The 17686-nt window shown below is 50.6% G+C and overlaps 1 protein-coding gene across 2 annotated transcripts in view; it reads right to left on the bottom strand.

Annotated features, from left to right (window-relative positions):
* The window catches only part of RICTOR (RPTOR independent companion of MTOR complex 2), a 1615046-nt gene that overhangs the window by 16673 nt on the left and 1580687 nt on the right, over positions 1-17686 (bottom strand). For both annotated transcript variants that reach the window (XM_069627164.1, XM_069627163.1), the window contains one exon: positions 16286-16424. In XM_069627164.1, coding sequence (XP_069483265.1) covers positions 16286-16424 — 139 coding nt within the window. The remainder of the gene's footprint in view (positions 1-16285; positions 16425-17686) is intronic.

The following is a 17686-nucleotide window of genomic DNA, read 5'->3' on the forward strand; positions in this document are numbered from 1 at the left end:
ACGGTGGTATGCAGGAGAGAGCCTGGAACTCCCCCCACATACCTGGCAGATGCAATAGGCATCAGAAAAACAGTCTTCCATGAGAGACCTTAAATGGGCTTGATGCAGAGGCTTAAAAGGCAGGCCCATAAGCTTGGAGAAAACTACATTGAGCTCCCACGGAGGAGCTGGAGCTTTCACCAGAGGGAATGTCCGAAACAGACCCTTGAGGAACTCCTTAACCAGTCTATGAGACCATAGGGAAGGCTTGCCCGCTGTGCGGTTATAGAGTGAGATAGACGCGATATGCACTTTCAGGAATGCGTGTGCCAATGATAGAAGATATGGCAGTATTTGATTAGCCTTCATTGAAGATGGTCGAGGCCTTGCGAATGACACCACATAGTGAAACATTTCCACTTGTGCTTATAGCAGGAGAGAGTGGACAGAGCTCTAACCTTTGCAAAACAAATTTATGCATTCTAAAGGCAATGAGAAGTGGCCAAGTTCTAGGGATGCAGGAGCCAAGCAGTCAACTTCAGAGACGCTGGGTTGTGTTGCAGAACGGACCCTCGTTCTCTGGAGAGCATGTCCGGAAGAGGAGGCAGTCTGATGCAAGATGCTGACAGAAGTGGAAGGTCGGAATACCAAATTTGCTGTGGCCACGCCGGAGCTGTGAGGATCCTCTTGTATCGGCTCTGTTTGAGTGCACTGATTACTCGTAGAAGAAGCAGGATTAGAAGGAATGCATAGAGGAACCGACGCTCCCAGGGCATGGAGCAAGCGTCCCCTAGACTCCTCCCGTGAATGTACATGCTGACAAACTGTTCACACTTGGAGTTGGCCACTGTGGCGAGCAAGTCGATCTGTGGGCGACCCCACCTTGAGAAAAGAAAGAACTTGATCTTGACGGAGTTCTCATTCGTGGTAGGACCACAGTTCCCTGCTGAGGGAATCTGCAATAGTGTTGTAGATCCCTGCTAGGTGAAAGGGAATGAGGAACATGCCCTGGGTTAGTACCCAGTGTCTGTGCCTACAGGATGTGAGAGCGTGTCCCTCCCTGTTTCCTGATGTACAGCATTGTAGTGGTGTTGTCTGTGAAGAGAACTACCTTACCATGGAGCTGGGGTTGGAAGGACTTGAGAGCCCAGAACACAGCTCTGAGCTCCAACGCATTGATATGCAGTATCTTCGCTTCTGGCTGCCAGAGTACACTGGTGTGGAACCTTCCAGTATATGCTACACAACGTGCCAGGGAGGTGTCGGTTGTCACTGTGGCCTGATGTGCCGGTGGGCGAATGGGGGTGCCCCTGCGTGAGGTGTTGTCGACGAGTCCACCAATGCAAAGTCAAGGAGCCAGACATCGAGGAACTCCTTGACATGTCTCATCATACGAAGTCTGCAGTGAGGTACTAGAGGGATGCACAAGGACAACATCCAGAGTAATGACTTGATTGAGCAAACCATTGTCTGTTGGAGAGAGGACAGCTGCTGAACCTTGTAAAGTATGGCCTTGATCCTCTCCTCCGAGGGGGTAGCTAGACACAGCCGTGTGTTGATTTGTGATCCCAAGAAAGGGCGTTCTTAGATGACACACAGGACTTCGGAAAGGTTATGGAGAATCCCCACAAAGTCAGGCATTGGATGGCTTGCTTGGTGTGTTGCAGACCTAGTGGGCGAGACCTTGCACGGATTAGCCAGTCATCCAGGTAAGGGTAAACCTGGACGCCTGAGTGGCGCAGATGAGCAGCTCCTGGTGCTAGGCAGTTGGAGAGTACCCATGGTGCAGACTTCAGTCCGAACGGCAGGGCCTTGAATTGGTAGTTTTTTCCCTGCATTATGAAGCAAAGGAAACGCCTGTGTTTCCGATGGATGGGTACGTGAAAGTATGCATCCTCCAAATGCAGGGACAATGAGCAAATCCCCCAGTTCCAATTCTTCCATCACGTGCTGAAGCGTGACCATGTGGAACTTTTGCGATTTTAGGAAATTGTTGAGGTCCTCGAGGTCTAGGATGGGTCTCCACCTACCAGACTTCTTTCTTACCAGAAAGTATCTGGAGTACTCTCCAGAGCCCCGGAGGAGCGATGGAATGCCTTCCATAGCCCCTTTTGGTAGCAGGGACTGAACCTCTTGTAGGAACAGTGGCAGATGTTGTTCTTGCCTTATTAGTGGAGGACTGGATGGGCATTTGTCTTAAAATTTTAGCATGTGACTGTGCTGGAGAATGTGGAGTACCCATTAGTCAGTGATTTTTTGCCATTGCTCAACAAACTTCGATAGCCAGTCTCCCACTGGGGTGCTGAAGTAGGGCCTCATGCCCCAACGCTGGTTTGGCTTGCGTGGGGGGTTGCTTGCGGGTGGAAGTACTGCATTGCCCCTGTGTACCTCTATATGACTATGATCTTCCTCTGTATGACTCTTGCAAGCTGGTGCGGGATGTTTGACAATAGGCAGGCTGATAACCTCTCGAGGTCCGGGAGAACTGCCCTTTCCGGACCGAAACGACAGTCTTTTCTCTGTTGCCAGGTACCCAGGGACCAAGTAGTATGTGTCTGTTTTGATGGCTAATAGTGCCTCGTCAACCTTTCCCCAAAGAGGGCTACCCCATCAAAAGGCATGTTCAAAACCTTCAACTGTACCTCAGGTCAAAGGTTTGTGGCCTTTTACCACCCCTGGCTCATTAGGACTGCCCTCATACCTATCTGGTGGAAGCTTCTGTTAGCAATGTCAAGAGCCACAGTGATGGCATGAGCTAAACTCGCTTTCCCACTCGTGCAGCAAAGGTAGAGCCTCATCCCATTTGTTATCAGGCAGGAAGTCTAAGATGGGACCCATCTTGTATCACAATTCCCTTTCGTAATTGGAGGGAATGGCCAAGGAATTGGCCGACCTAATGACGGTTGCAGCTGTGGTAATTACCCGCTTCCCAAAAGCATCTAGATGCTTGCCTTCTTTGTCCAGGGGTACCATGCAAGGGGAGGACTGATTGGTTGACCTTTATCTTGCTGCAGCCGATACCATGGAGTCAGGGCCTGGCTAAGTGTGAAGACATTTTGGAGCGGAATCCATAAATTTATATTTTTTCTCCAGGCGGTCTGTCTATGGAGGCACCGAGTAAGGAATATTCATAATCAGCAGCCCATCCTCCCAGATGTCGGCAAGCATTGGGACGGCAACTACCGATCTTCTGGAGGCTTCCCACCTCTGAAAAAGGAACCCCTCCTTTCGTTGCTCCTCTGGAACAAGATCAAAAAGCTTCACAGCTCTCGCAAGCAGAGCATGGAAAGAGCAGATTTCTTCTGGAGGTGAATCTCTGGAAGACCTATCTGGCATGTCGGTTGGCTCCCCATCAGCAGGCAACAGCTTGTCATTCTTGTCAATAGTAGTATGTGTGTCTGGAGATGCCTCTGTATGTAGGCCGGTATCTGTGTCTTTGAGCATAGCTGTGGGGACAGCATACAATTGGGGAGCGGGACTCAGAGGCCTCACGTGACACCTGGGAGTAGGACATCTACTCTGCCTACTTGGAACATCCTGTGCACTTTGGGGTGGAGGAGGCAGGCACTGCTGCAATTCACTGACTAAAGTTGGCAGGGTACACAGAATGTCTAAAAACAGGTTTCTGGGAACTGTAGGAACATCCACTGGGGGAACAGCCACTGGTGGCTGGGGTGCCTGAAGAATTGGGTCCGGTTCTTCCTCCATTTCCTCATGCTCAAAGAATAAAGCCTGCACAGGCTCTTCAACTCCTGAGAACAGGCTCTCTTGTATCAACTGGATAGGAGGTCTCGCTGGCACCAAGGTGAAGAGTGGTTTGGTTTTAGTTGGCCTTGGTAGGGAAGAAAGAGATGGGGGTATCTCCATGTGCACACCCGTACTCCTAGGAAATGAAGCAAGCACTGGCTCTTGTGAAGTAGACAGCGGTGCCATAACCGCCAATGGAGCAGATGTAGGCCTCGGAGGCAGAACAATCCTGGATACTGTCAGTCATTGAAGAAGGGATTGTGGACGTAGTGGTCGTTGAAGAGATGGTAGATTTTCATCAACGGGACTGTTGTTGACTAGGTCATGGACAAAGTAAGGAACAAGTTACTTACCTGTAACTGTTGTTCGCCAGCATGGGTCTGGCATGGATTCACATGCTCATGAATATTCCCCGTCGTCAGGCTGGGAATCCTCGGTAAAGAAAAAACCAGTATCAGTTTCGTTTCTGATCTGTCTTTCGTAGTAATAACCAGTCACTGGTCTCTGCGTCATACTGACCACAGCCAATGACTGCCCTCTACCTAAGCACCGCCTCTGGCAGCCATCTTCAGATTTGGAAGCACGTGAAGTGGCAGTATGACCAAGTGAAGAGCCGCAGAGGGGTAGGCGGGAGGGTTCGCATGTGAATCCATGCAGACCCATGCTGGAGAACAACAGTTACAGGTAAGTAACTTGTTCCTTCTCCAGCATGGGGTCTGGCATGGATTCACATGCTCATGAATAAAGAATACATAGCAGTACACACATGAACAACCACGGGAGGTGGCAAAGGCTCAACATTAAGCATTACATCAAACCCAACATTAAGCATCTTACCTCCTCACCAGGCTCACCTCAGGCGAACAGGTTGCGCAGCACTGCTTGGCTGACCCTGGACTCCTCCCTGGAATCCCGATCGACGCAGTAGAATTTCGTGAAGGTGTGCGTCGACCTCCACGTAGCAGCCCTGCATATGTCCAGCAGGGGCACACCAGAAAGGAACCCCGTGGTGGCTGCGATCGTTCTGGTGGAATGGGCTCTCGGACGGCCAGGCAGCGGTCGGTTTGCCAACCGATGACAGTACATGATACAGCCGGAGAGCCATCTGGAAATGGAAGCCTTCGAGAGAGCCTTCCCCTGATTGACAGGTCCAAAATTCACAAAGAGTTGTGACGTCTTCTGAAAACACTTTGTGCGGTCCACGTAGAACTTCAGCGCTCTAGCCACATCCAGCGAGTGCAAAGTCCTCTCAGCCGGCGACGAAGGCGACGGGAAGAACACAGGCAACACCAAGGGTTCGTTGAGATGGAAGTCCGACGGTACCTTGGGCATGAAGGAGGGGTGCGTCCTGAGCACTACCCTTGTGTCGTGAAAAGTCAAGTACGGGGCCTTGCAGGAAAGGGCCTGGATCTCTCCCACCCGTCGTGCGGAGGTGATGGCCACAAGAAACGCTGTTTTCCACGACAGAAACTTCAACGGGGCCGAGTGTAGAGGCTCGAACGGAGGTCCCATGAGCTTGGTCAGCACCACGTTGAGCTCCCACGCCGGGGCCGGAGCCTTCACCGGCGGGAACGATCTGAACAGTCCCTTCATGAACTCTTTCACCAGACGATGAGACCACAAGGACGTCCGGCCCGTGGTTCTGGTGTATCGGGAGATCGCAGCAAGATGAATCTTGATGGACTCGTGAGCCAGTCCAGCTTTGGCCAGCGTCAGCAGGTACGGCAGTACCTGGGGAGCCGTAATCCGTAGAGGGTTAATCTTCTGTGCGTGGCACCAGACAGAGAACCTCTTCCATTTGTGTCCATAGCATTTAAGAGTCGAGGACGCCCTGGCCTTTGCAAGAACCTCTCTGCAGTCGGCCGGTATGTCGTATCCTCCAAACTCTAGCGCTGCAGGAGCCAGGCCTGCAAGTTCAGCGATTTCGGGTCGTGGTGGAGGATGGCGCCTCCTTCCCTGGAGAGTAGATCCGCGTCCACCGGCAGCCTGATTGGCGGGGACGCTGATAAGCCTAGAAGGCCCGGGAACCATATCTGCCTCGGCCACGAAGGTGCGACGAGGATCATCCTGCACCGTGACCTCTTGAGCTGGTTGACGAGCCGGATTAGCAGTGGCAAAGGAGGGAACGAGTAGAGGAACAGGCCCTCCCAGGGGAACGAGAAAGCATCGCCCATGCTCCTCGCCTGGGGAAACCTGCTGGCGAACCTCCGGCACTTGGAGTTCGTCGCCGTCGCGAACAGGTCGATCTGGGGTGTGCCCCACCGTCGGAAGAGGCGATCCACTAGATCCTGCCGTAGTTCCCACTCGTGGCACGAGCGCAGCTCCCTGCTGAGTGAGTCGGCGATGGTGTTTTTTATCCCTGCCAGATGAAACGGCACCAGAAACATCCTTTGGGCGACGGCCCAATGCCACAGGTCCTGCGCCTCCTTGGACAGTGCTGGGGACCTGGTTCCGCCCTGTTTCCTGATGTAAAACATGGTGGTGGTGTTGTCGGTGAAGATCCTCACCACCTTGCCCTTGAGGGACGGAAGGAAGGACCTGAGGGCCCAGAACACTGCACGGAGCTCCAGGACGTTGATATGGAGGGACTTCTCCGTCGGGAACCAAAGGCCTCTCAGCGTGCAGATTTTCGGTGTGCGCTCCCCACCCTTCAAGGGAGGCATCCGTGGTCACTGTCTCCTGGTGGTCTGGGGTCTGGAAGTCCATGCCCGCCGTCAGATGCGCCCGGGTGCCCCACCACCGGACCGCTCGGCGGAAACTCTCGTCGAGTGTGATCCTCTCCTCGAAGCCGCCCGTCGTTTGGATCCAGCGCGCGTCCAGGAACTCCTGTAACGGGCGCATCCGGAGCCTGCACATGGGAATGAGGTAGATGCAAGAAGACATCATTCCGAGGAGGGACTTGATGGACCTCACCTTGGCCGCGTCGGAAACCAACATCCGCTGTACCTTGCCCAGGATGGACCTGGTCCTTTCCTCCGACGGGGAGGCCAGAAGGGACACTGTGTCGAGCTTCGCTCCCAGAAACAGTGCGTTTTGCATGGGCACCAGGTGGGACTTGGCGTAGTTCACGGAGAATCCCCGGTCCGTGAGAAGTTGGACGGTCCTTGCCGTGTGCTCCACGGCGAGCTCCCTCGTCTTGGCTCGGATGAGCCAGTCGTCCAGGTAGGGGTAGACGTGGATCCCCTCGCGGCGCAGCTGCGCCGCCACCGGTGCAAGGCACTTGGTAAATACCCTGGGTGCCGACCGTAGACCGAAGGGGAGGGCTTTGAACTGGTAGTGACGCCCTTGGACCACAAACCTGAGGAATTTTCGGTGCCCCTTTAGGATGGGAATATGGAAGTAGGCATCCTCCAAATCCAACGACGACAGGAAGTCTCCTTCCTCCAGCTGACCCAGGACGTGCTGGAGGGTGACCATCCGGAACTTCTGCGCCTTGATGAACTTGTTCAGACGTCGCAGGTCTAGGATGGGGCGCCATCCTCCCGTCTTCTTCTTCACGAGGAAGTATCTCGAGTAAACTCCGGAGCCCCGAAGCCTCTTTGGGACGAGTTCGATGGCGCCCTTCCTGAGCATCTCCTTTACCTCCAGGAGAAGGTGAGGGACGTGAAGCTCTTTCCTGGCCACGGGGGGGACGCGCGGGCACCTTCTTTGAAACTCGAGCACGTGGCCCCGGGCTAAGGCGTCCAGCACCCAACGGTCGGTGGAGATGGACTCCCACACGCTGACGAAGCTCGCCAGCCGGCCTCCCACCGGGGTGCTTCGGTGGGGGCCCGACCCCACGGCCGGTTCAATACTGTTTCGACGAGGCTTTGCCGCCTTGACCTCCTTGGCGACGACGGCGGGGTCTGAAGGTGCCGGGGAGGGTGCGCCCTGCCTGGCGCCCGTAGAGCCCGACCGTTCGGCGCTCCCGGTGCCAGCGGACTCGCGGTGCTTGGCCTTGTGTTGGACCCCCGTCGCCGGGGCGTCCTCAAAGGTCTTAGAAGACCGCTCGGATTTCTTCCTTTTCTTCTCGCCTGACGGGCTCTTCCCTTCCAGCCAGTTGGCGAGGCGTTGGTGGCGGTCCTTCATGGTCCGCTCCGACATATTGCCGCAAAACGCACAGTCCTTCTCCACGTGCGTCTTGTCCTCATGTAAGCAGTAGAGACAAAAGGAGTGTTCGTCCTCCTTAAAGACGTTCTGCAGCTGGCATCCAGGGCAGACCCTGAACAGCTTTCCGGGCGTCGAGTTTCCCTTCCCCTGGGCCATGTCCAGGCCTGAGAAGCTTCTGGAGTCCTCCAAAACGTAGCTTGACGAAATCTTCACCCTTGAGGGGCGCAGACGAATCCGACACGGGTCCCCGTTGATCGGATGGAGAGTCGGTGGAGCTTGAGGCTCTTTTGACCGGAAAAAACGAAGTTTTTGAGAAAAAAACGTGAAAAAATAGCACTAACGCTCGAGAGCAATAGCACGAGGATCCCAACACATGAACGTGCGGTAAAAATCTGAAGATGGCTGCCAGAGGCGGTGCTTAGGTAGAGGGCAGTCATTGGCTGTGGTCAGTATGACGCAGAGACCAGTGATTGGTTATTACTACGAAAGACAGATCAGAAACGAAACTGATACTGGTTTTTTCTTTACCGAGGATTCCCAGCCTGACGACGGGGAATATTCATGAGCATGTGAATCCATGCCAGACCCCATGCTGGAGAACTGACGTCAACGACCATGTTTGCAAACAAAGAGCCTGCAGATCTTCCGATAGCACCCAATCTGGCCGTTGGGAGGGAGGTGGAGGTCTGCCCGGTGGTCTCTTCAAAAATGGAAGGGAGTGGCCCCACTCGACCTGCTGAAGGACCCAGGCATTGGAGGTCATTTCCATCCATCTGCCCAAGAATCCAGAGACTCTTCCACCAACCTGTGAAATTAGGAATTTACCTCAAAGAGGTTCCTGAGGCACTGTGGATGTCGACGCTACAGCTACATTGCTTTGACCTTCCTCTACCTCTTCCTGGCCGTGGAAACCTGCGCTGCCCTAGTTTGGCCTGGGGCACTTATGCCCTTCTAGGAAATGTGGAGTAACTCCTGTAATACGTCCTCTGGACCAAAAGGCAAAATTCTGACGTGGAGGCTGTTGCTGCACAGCTAATCCCGGTGACTTAGCCGTGAGCTTTGAGTCCTTAAACCTTTCTAGGGACTCGTCAACTCTGGGCCAAAAACCCCCAAGCCCAACAAATACGCAGACCTGCACAAGACTATTGAAGTGCCCATAACACGAACCGTATAGATTCCGCATCCAACCCTGCTTGAGGCGCTTGACAGGCCATTTCCTTGCCATCAGCCACTATATTTAAGAAGCCAGCTTTGATTTCCCACTCTGGGAGCTGATCAGCTGCTTCTCAAATTGTGCTGCAGAGGCTATGGGAGAATTTGGAGGAAGCACAAGAGGCATTTACAGACTTAAGAGCCATGCTCCCCCCAGGAAAAGATTATTTTGACAGAGATTTTTTATCTCCCCGTCGGTGGGGAGGTTTGATATTGAGGTTCCGGACGCAACCGTTATGGCCTGTACCACTAACCCCTGTGGGAGTCTACTCTTGCCAGTTATACTTCTTCGTAAGCTCCGTGTTGAGTTGGTCTGCCAAATTCAACGGCAAAGCACGTTCTGTTTGCGGACCACAGTTGTAGATGTCACAGTATGACCTCACCGACACTGGCTTTGACAGTGCGCCATGACCCCAAGGCATTTGGGTCTTAAAATCCTCCCACTCCTCCCTAGACTCACCTTTCGCAAGATACGACTTACCTCTTACATCCGCCGACTCTGTATCGCGCCTGCGTTTTTTCTTGTGCAGGAAGATGAGGTGCAGTGAGAGTTGCTACGGGATTGCCAACGCTTTTTAAAATTTCTCATGGCAACCTCCCTTGCGATGTTTCTCGGGAGTCTGCCCCTCGATATCGTGCTGCAGTGACTGTGCAAGCGATTTTGCCGGGGTTTTAGACTGCGGTCTGCCAAGCGCTAGTTTAGCCGAGCGTTCCTTTACCACCTTCGGGTTCATCGCCAGAAAAGTACCAGATTGCTCCATGTCATGCTGGACAGCAAGACGCCACACACAGATATAGGGTGGGTCCGTGAGGGACATTTTGGAGTTAAAGTTCCTTAGAGCACTTAAACCCAGAAAGGCTTAAATCCTGACATACTGACGCAGTATCGAATTCTAGAATCGAAAATGATTTTTCGAATAGAGTGCTGAGCAGGCAGAAGAACAAGTTACTTTCTTACCTGGTAACGTTCTTTCGATGGGATGGTCTGACGACGTATTCCATATCTTTGATAATTCTTCTCCAGCTTGCTGGCCTTGGAAATTTTTTCTCTGTAGAGGGCGCTGCGCGTCGACGTCCGCCGAGCTGGTGTCCCTCGACAGCCAGCGTATCGGCGTCGACGTCACCATGCCCATAAATAGCCACGCGCGGCGTCCGTCGCTCAGTTCTGTTTTGTAGCATGAGATAAGTCATGCCTGAATTGGTTATTGACCTTGAAGGAGCGTAAGCTGCAACCACAAGGGAAGTATTACTGCGGGGATGGATGGGAGGGGCGATAAGGAATATGTCGGAGGAACATCCCATCGAAATAACGTTACCAGGTAAGAAGTAACTTGTTCTTCGAAGGGATTGTGTCCTCCAACGTATTCCTTATCTTTGATAGACTACCATAGCAGTGGCATGTAATTGGAGGTGGGAGTAATAATGTTATGTATGCCTTTTAGGAATGAACCGAATGTAATACGGCTTTGCCAAATCTGGTCTCTTGACCAGCGGAGGAATTCAGGTTGTAAAATCTTGTGAATGTATGTGAGGATGTGGCAGCCGCACATATGTCTCGGACCGGTATCCCTCTTTGGAGGGCCGAAGAGGCTGCAATACCCCTGGTTGAATGAGCCCTAAGATTTTGGAGTGGCTCTTTCCCTGCCAGTTTGTAACATTCCCGAATGGCCAAAATAATCTACCTGGAAATGGTCTGTTTTGTTATGGGTAGTCCCAACTTGTGACCTCAGTAGCCTACAAACAGTTGGTCTGCTTGCCTAATCCTAGCCAGTCTGCTGATGTAAAAGCTTAGAGCTCGCCTTGGGTCCAGCCTATGTAGCCTTTCTTCCTCTTTCACCAGATGGGGAGGAGGGTAGAACGACAAAGGTAAGGTCATTTTCTGAGTGATGTGAAATTCAGAAACCACCTTTGGGAGGAAATTAGGCTTCACCTGTAGGACAACTTTGTCCTTATGGAAAATTGTATGGGGGGGGTTTACAAGATAGAGATCGTAATTCGCTCACCCTCCTAGCAGATGTTAGTGCTACTAATAGGACAGTTTTAAGAGTGAGAAATCTCAGCAAACAAGAGTGGAGTGGTTCGAAGGGAGTACCCATTAGGAAATTTAAGACTAAATTTAAGTCCCATAAGGGAACTTGGAATGGTCTTGGAGGATAAACATTAGTTAATCCCTTGAGAAATTGTATTACTAAGGGTAGTTTGAAATGCGATGGCTCCTCCGCAGTGGGCTTGAAGATTGATAGCGCCGCGAGATAGCCTTTTACAGTGCCAACTTGGAGGCCTGAGTTTGCCAAGTAGAGTAGAAACGATAACACCGTTGGTGTACCACATGAAAAAGGGTCGATATTCTCTTCTCTACACCAGCTGCAAAATTTGTTCCCACGGCAGCGGTATAAAGACTTTGTTGCTGGCCTTCTGGCCGAAAGCAACACATTCATAACGTCATCAGGGAGGTCCCAATCCTTGTACCTCAACCTTTCCGAAGCCAAGTGTGAAGGTTGAGGGTTCTTATGTCTGGATGGAGAACCTGGCCTCCCTTCTGCAAGAGAAGATTCTCTTTGAGTGGAAGACGGATTGGAGGGCAGATGGACATACCCAGAAGGTCCGGGTACCACGTTCTCCTGGCCCAGTTCGGGGCAATTAGGATCATGGTTTTCCGGAATCTTCTCAACCTCCTGATCATTTGAGGAATAACAGGGACTGGTGGAAACGCGTAAAGGAGTGGAAACTCCTAGTCCACTACGAACGCGTCCCCTAGAGCTTCTCTCTGGGGAAATTCCCTTGAACAGAACAGATTGCACTTCCTGTTGGTGCTGGTGGCGAACAGATCCACCCGAGGGGTTCCCCAAAGGGCGAAGATCTCTTGAAGGACTTCCTGAGCTAGCTCCCACTCGTGGGAGACTGTGCTCTGCCTGCTCAGAGCGTCTGCTGTCAAATTCTTCTCTCCAGCTAGGTGGACTGCCGATAGAGAGATTCCTTCCTGAATTGCCCAAAACCAGAGATGCATTGCCTCTCTGCACAGTGGCAGTGACCCTACGCCTCCTCTTTTGTTGAGGTAGTGCATGGCCACCGTGTTGTTCGTCATTATCAGGACATTTCTCCCCTGTACTGATGGCAGGAAAGCTTTCAGCGCTAGTCTGATCGCTCTCAGCTCTAATAGGTTGATGTGTAGTCTGGACTCCGATGGAGACCAACGACCGCTGATGGTCAAGTTGTTGGCATGGGCTCCCCACCCCGTGAGTGAGGCGTCTGTGACTACTGTTATCTCCGGCCATGGTTGCCAAAACAGTTCTCCTTTCAAGATGTTCTCTGGATAGGCCCACCATTGAAGGTCGTGGGCTACCTTGTCCGGAATGCGGAGATCTGTCATTCTTCCTGGGTATTGTGACCAGTGGGTTCTTAGTGCCCACTGGAGAGATCTCATTCTCAGGCGAGCCTCGGGCACAAGGAAGATGCAGGATGCCATGAGGCCTAGCAATCTCAAAAAGTCGAAGGCTGGGAGATGTTGGGCATTTTGAAACTTGTTGACCATCTGCAGAATATCTTGAGTCCTCACCTCTGGTGGCGAGGCTTTTCCCAGGGAAGTGTCCAGGACCTCTCCGATGACCTGGAGTCTCTGTGATGGTATCATCTGTGACTTCTTTAAATTGAGGGAGAAGCCCAGTTTGTGAAGGAAGTGGCAGACATAATCTAGCTGGATCTGAGCTTGTTCCGAAGATACAGCTTTGATTAGCCAATGGTCCAGGTAGCGGTAGACGTGGATCCCTTCCCTCCTTAGACTTGCAGCCACTACCGACATTAGCTTGGTGAAGACCCTCGGGCGGAGGTCAGCCCAAATGGCAGAACTCAAAATTGATAATGAGAGCCGCCAATTGCGCACCTCAGGTATCTCCTGTGTTTGAGATGGATTGGCACATGGAAATAAGCATCCGGGAGGTCCAGAGATACCAGCCAGTCCTGGATCTGGAGGGCCTGAAGGATCTGAGAGAGAGTTACCATCTTGAACTTGTCCTTCCTGAGGACCTTGTTCAATTCTCGTAAGTGCAAGATGGGTCTCAGTCCTCCGTCCTCCTTCGGTCTGAGAAACTAGGGGGAGTACCAGCCCTTGTTCCTCTCCGCTACAGGTATCGGTTCTATGGCACCTTTCTCTAGCAGGTCTACAATTTCCTGCAAGAGGAGCGGATCTGGAACTTTTAGAGAGCTGTGCCCCGGTGGATGACTCTGAGGGATGTATAGAAAGGGTAGGCAGTAACCCTGGGCAACTGTCTCCAATGCCCAAGCATCTGACGTAATAGCCTGCCATTCCGTCAGATGGTGAGTTAACCTGCCCCCTACAGGTGTTTTGTGTGGAAAGACCTCAGAGTGGTTTGGGGGCGGCTGATGAAGATGCCGAAGGTAGAGAGGCACCTGCTTCTGCTGCGGCCTTAGTACTTTTGACCCGTCCACCTCGGGTGGATCTCCTTTGGCCTCTTTGAGCCGGGTGTCCTCTGCCTTTCAGTTCCTGGTCGGAATAATAGCGAAAGGACTTTCCTCTCCCAGAGGTTCCTGAGGGGCGAAAAGGAGTTTGGCCGATTGCAGCTCCTAAAGATTTTGCTGCTGCTTTAGATGTTTGCAACTTTTCCAGACTGTCATCGGCCTTTTTACCGAATAAAGAAGAGCCGTCAAATGGCATATTCAAAAGTCTGGCCTGTACATCTGGAGCAAAGCCAGACTTTCGTAACCACGCATGCCTGCGGATTGTAGTACTTGCCTCCATGGCCCTGCTGATACTGTCAGCGGAATCAATGCCAGTTTGAAGAGATTCGCACATGGCATCTTTGCCATCTTTAATGATGTTAAGGAAGGCTTCCCTTTCATCTCCTTCCGGTATGCAGTCAGCTGCTGATGAAGCACACTCCCACAGTGTGTGACTGAACCTGGCGAGCGTACAAGTGGTGTTGATGGACTTCAACGCCATACTACAAGCAGAAAATACTTTTTTTGCCATAGAATCGTACCTTTTGTCATCTCTATCCTGTGGGACAGTAGGATAAGCGGATCTGCTGCTTGATGAAGTTGCCGCTTGAACCACCAGGCTCTCTGGAGTCGGGTGTTTTGATAAATATTCAGGGTCAGCCGCAGCTACCCTATACTTGGCTGACAATTTTTTATTGACTGCAGGGATAACCTCAGGAGTTTCCCAATTTGATGAAATCTTCCTTTGTAAAGCTGTATGGAAAGGGACCACAGGATCCTCCTGTGGACCTTTATCTAGTATGTCTGTAAGGTCATCCTGTTGACAAACAGGTGAAGGCGCAGACCAACCCATGAATTTAATAATTCTTGCCATCAGGGTTCTATAGGGGGTTTCGGCATGTTCTCCTTGGTCTGGTTTGACAAATTCCACTTCTGGCGAAGTGTCCAATCCACTTGCTTCATGTAATGATTCCTGTAGGTCTTTCAACCTTCTTTCCTCAGATATAAAATCCTCTGAAACAGGTGGTGTGGTCCTCTGCAGCCCGAAGGGTCTTTCTTGGTCAGAATCCTCCCCTTCTTCAAAGATTGAAGATAATCTGGGGTACTCTGACCTCGGAAATGGTGTAAAACCCATTTCTAAAGCAGAAGGAGCCAAACTTGTCATTATTGGCCGAGAAAACGTCGATGTCGTCGACGCCGATGTGAAAGGCTTCGAAGGCGCCAAGAAAGGCGTCGAGAAAACTGGAAGAGGCTTTGAGGAACTCGAGAGGATCAGGATCCTACTTGAGGATGTCGACGAAGTTCTCAGCGTCGTGCTGGAGGCTCTGGGTATAACCATTGGCTGTGAAGTAGCCGTGGTTTTTTCCTTTATCGGCGTCGCTGCCGGCGTCGATTCGTTCGACCGATGCATCGAAGAACCCTTCGACAATGGCGTCGATGGCGCCGATCCATGAGTCGAAGGGATCTTCGACGACGGTGTCGAAGATGGTGCCTTCTTACCTGATGGCCCGTGGTGCTCTTGGGTGGACTCTTTCGCCGGGTGCAACGACTTGCGGTGTTTTGATTTTTTGGGTCTTTCACCCAGGGTATCACCCTCAGATGTCTTCGAGGGGGTCGAGGACGCTTTCTCGAAGACGCTTAGCATTTTCTTCCTGAATTCCTCCCACTCAGCCAGAGAGCTGTGTTTTGTGGGGCAGGAGACCCTCTCTGGGGAAACAGAAGATGACGAGGAAGGGGATCTTCAACGTCTCTTCTTCGAGTGTCTAGATCTCGACGAGTAGTGGGAGCTACTTCGAGACCTAGAATGGGAATGTTTTCGACGGCGAGGAGACGAATGCCTCGACCGAAGAAACTTTCGAGGATGTTTTGCCTGACTTACCTCTCTCGAGCTTCCCCTTGAGCTCCTTCAAGGCTTTCACCGTCATGGACATGCAGTCCTCACACTCCGAACAATGGTGCTTGACTCCCAAGCACCACAAACAGATCTTGTGAGAATCCGTTATCGACATTTTCTTTCCGCAGTCTCGACATTTTTTTAAGCCGGACCGCTGTGTCGTCGGTTCGGATGAAGAAGCCATCGAGTACGAGTTGGTTTTATCGAGGAAATATAAGAGGTCTATCTGACTGATCTGAGCAACGATATTCCGAGGCCCCACGAAGCGCGGAAAAACTGAACTGAGCAACGGAGGCAGCGCGTGGCTATTTATGGGCATGGCGACGTCGACGCCGATATGGTGGCTGTCGAGGGACACCAGCTCGGCGGACGTCGACGTGTAGCGCCCTCTACAGAGAAAACATTTCCGAGGCCAGCAAGCTGGAGACGAATTATCAAAGATAAGGAATACGTCGGAGGACACAATCCCTTCGAAACAAAGACCTGAGGTATGGGGGAGTAGTGCATCCTTTTATATGCCGCCCAATGTCATGTCTGATCGAGGGATGGCACAGCCGTATACGGGGGAAGTCATCAATAAATATCGAGCAGCACCACCCAACCTGTCGAAAATATTTCCAATCAGCTGATGCTGGATAGCTATATATCAAGATGAGGAATCTGTGGGAGAAAGCAATCCGTTCAAAGAACATTGGTGCAAGATGAGCGACATCTGCTGCTTCAGGTGCAGTTTAATGACTTCTATGGGAGAAGAACATCCACTAGACGTATGTGCGTCACAATAATTCCCACCCTACTGCACATAAAAAAAAATTCTACCAGTTGCATGCTCTGCCAAAATATATCAACCTTTTCAAATCATTGTAGACTAGGTTACACATTGAATGAATTGGATGAAAAAGAACTTACAAGTAGAAACTGAACATCTTGGAAAAGCTCCTGGATAAACCTCCGAGAAGGTAGACGAAATGTGCAATGTGCTAGCAAGGAGGAGACTTCAGAATACAGACAGATATCATCAAAAGCTTGGGGGAACTTCTCCTTGATTCTGATAATAAAATATTTTTTTAAAAAAACATTAAAATTGAATGTATGAAACAATTTTATATGTAGACAAAATGATTGTTGCAATTCACGTTAAACAAGTCAGAATGTAAATATAGCATGCACGGGGGGGAGCACATGTTTTTGTACTTTATTAGTAGTTAGTCAGGAATGTTCACCATTCATTACGGTTGCACTACTAACATTTACAGTGGCTGATAAAAGCAAGGATAATTACGTGAATTTGAAGACATGCATTTGTAAACAAAAACATTTCTTAAAGATCTGTATTTCAAACCCGATCTTTAAGATACTCATATTGTCAAGTAAGCCATATTCATATTGACAAGTGCTATTGAGAGCGACAAAGAATACATTACTTACCTTCAATAATAATCTTTGTAATCTTTTTATTTTTTTATTTAATGCTTTGGCTGAAATTTGTAAGCCTTTTGCATACAGTCCAAAATATCATATACTACTAAAAACCACATACTATTATCTATATTAAAAAGCAACATGTATATATGAATAAAAGGGAAAAAGAAAAACATTATGTACAATACTAGGTGGATGCATATACTAATTTCATCAATGTCCAAAAATCTTCTGTCTGTTCATTTATTACCATTGAGCGTCAACAAACATTCAATCTTAAAAGCCCATTCACTTAAAGTCCAATTCATTGATAAACCTTGTTGGTTGCCAAGTTGTAATCAGTTGCAGTGCTATTAGTTAAAAAAAAAACGTTGTGTGATCGCCCAAATGTGCATAGCTGCATCAGTAATCACAAGAGAATGTGCAGCACCAATCGTGGACCAGACGGATCTGTTTCAATACTGCTTGGCTGAGTTCAAAAACGCTCATAACCCTAAGCATAGAGTTGTGTTAACTTTTCACATGCAGTCAGTATATGTCTACTGGATTCTATTGACTTTGCACACAGTTGACAGTCTTATCATGTGGGATGTTCAGCCAGGCAGGAATACAATCCATAAACGGCAAGATATTTAGGCGTAAATACATAATAAAACGCCTTAAAGGGGGGCGTGGCCTAGATCCATGGACTGAGGACGTACTTCTCCCGAGCTCCTGCCCCGATACTGAGACTGATCCTTAAAAGAACTTCCAGCCTGATCCGAGGATGAGAATAATTATGTGTCCAGCTGCCTCACCCGATCGTGCACCACTCAAAGGTGAACTTAGAGGAAAACGGAGCCGGCAACATTTAAAACTCGACCTCCACGCTTCGGTCCCCTTGAGCCC

The sequence above is a fragment of the Ambystoma mexicanum genome, chromosome 6p (genome assembly GCF_040938575.1).
Source record: "Ambystoma mexicanum isolate Mex_15411 chromosome 6p, UKY_AmexF1_1, whole genome shotgun sequence".
Lineage (NCBI taxonomy): Eukaryota > Metazoa > Chordata > Amphibia > Caudata > Ambystomatidae > Ambystoma > Ambystoma mexicanum.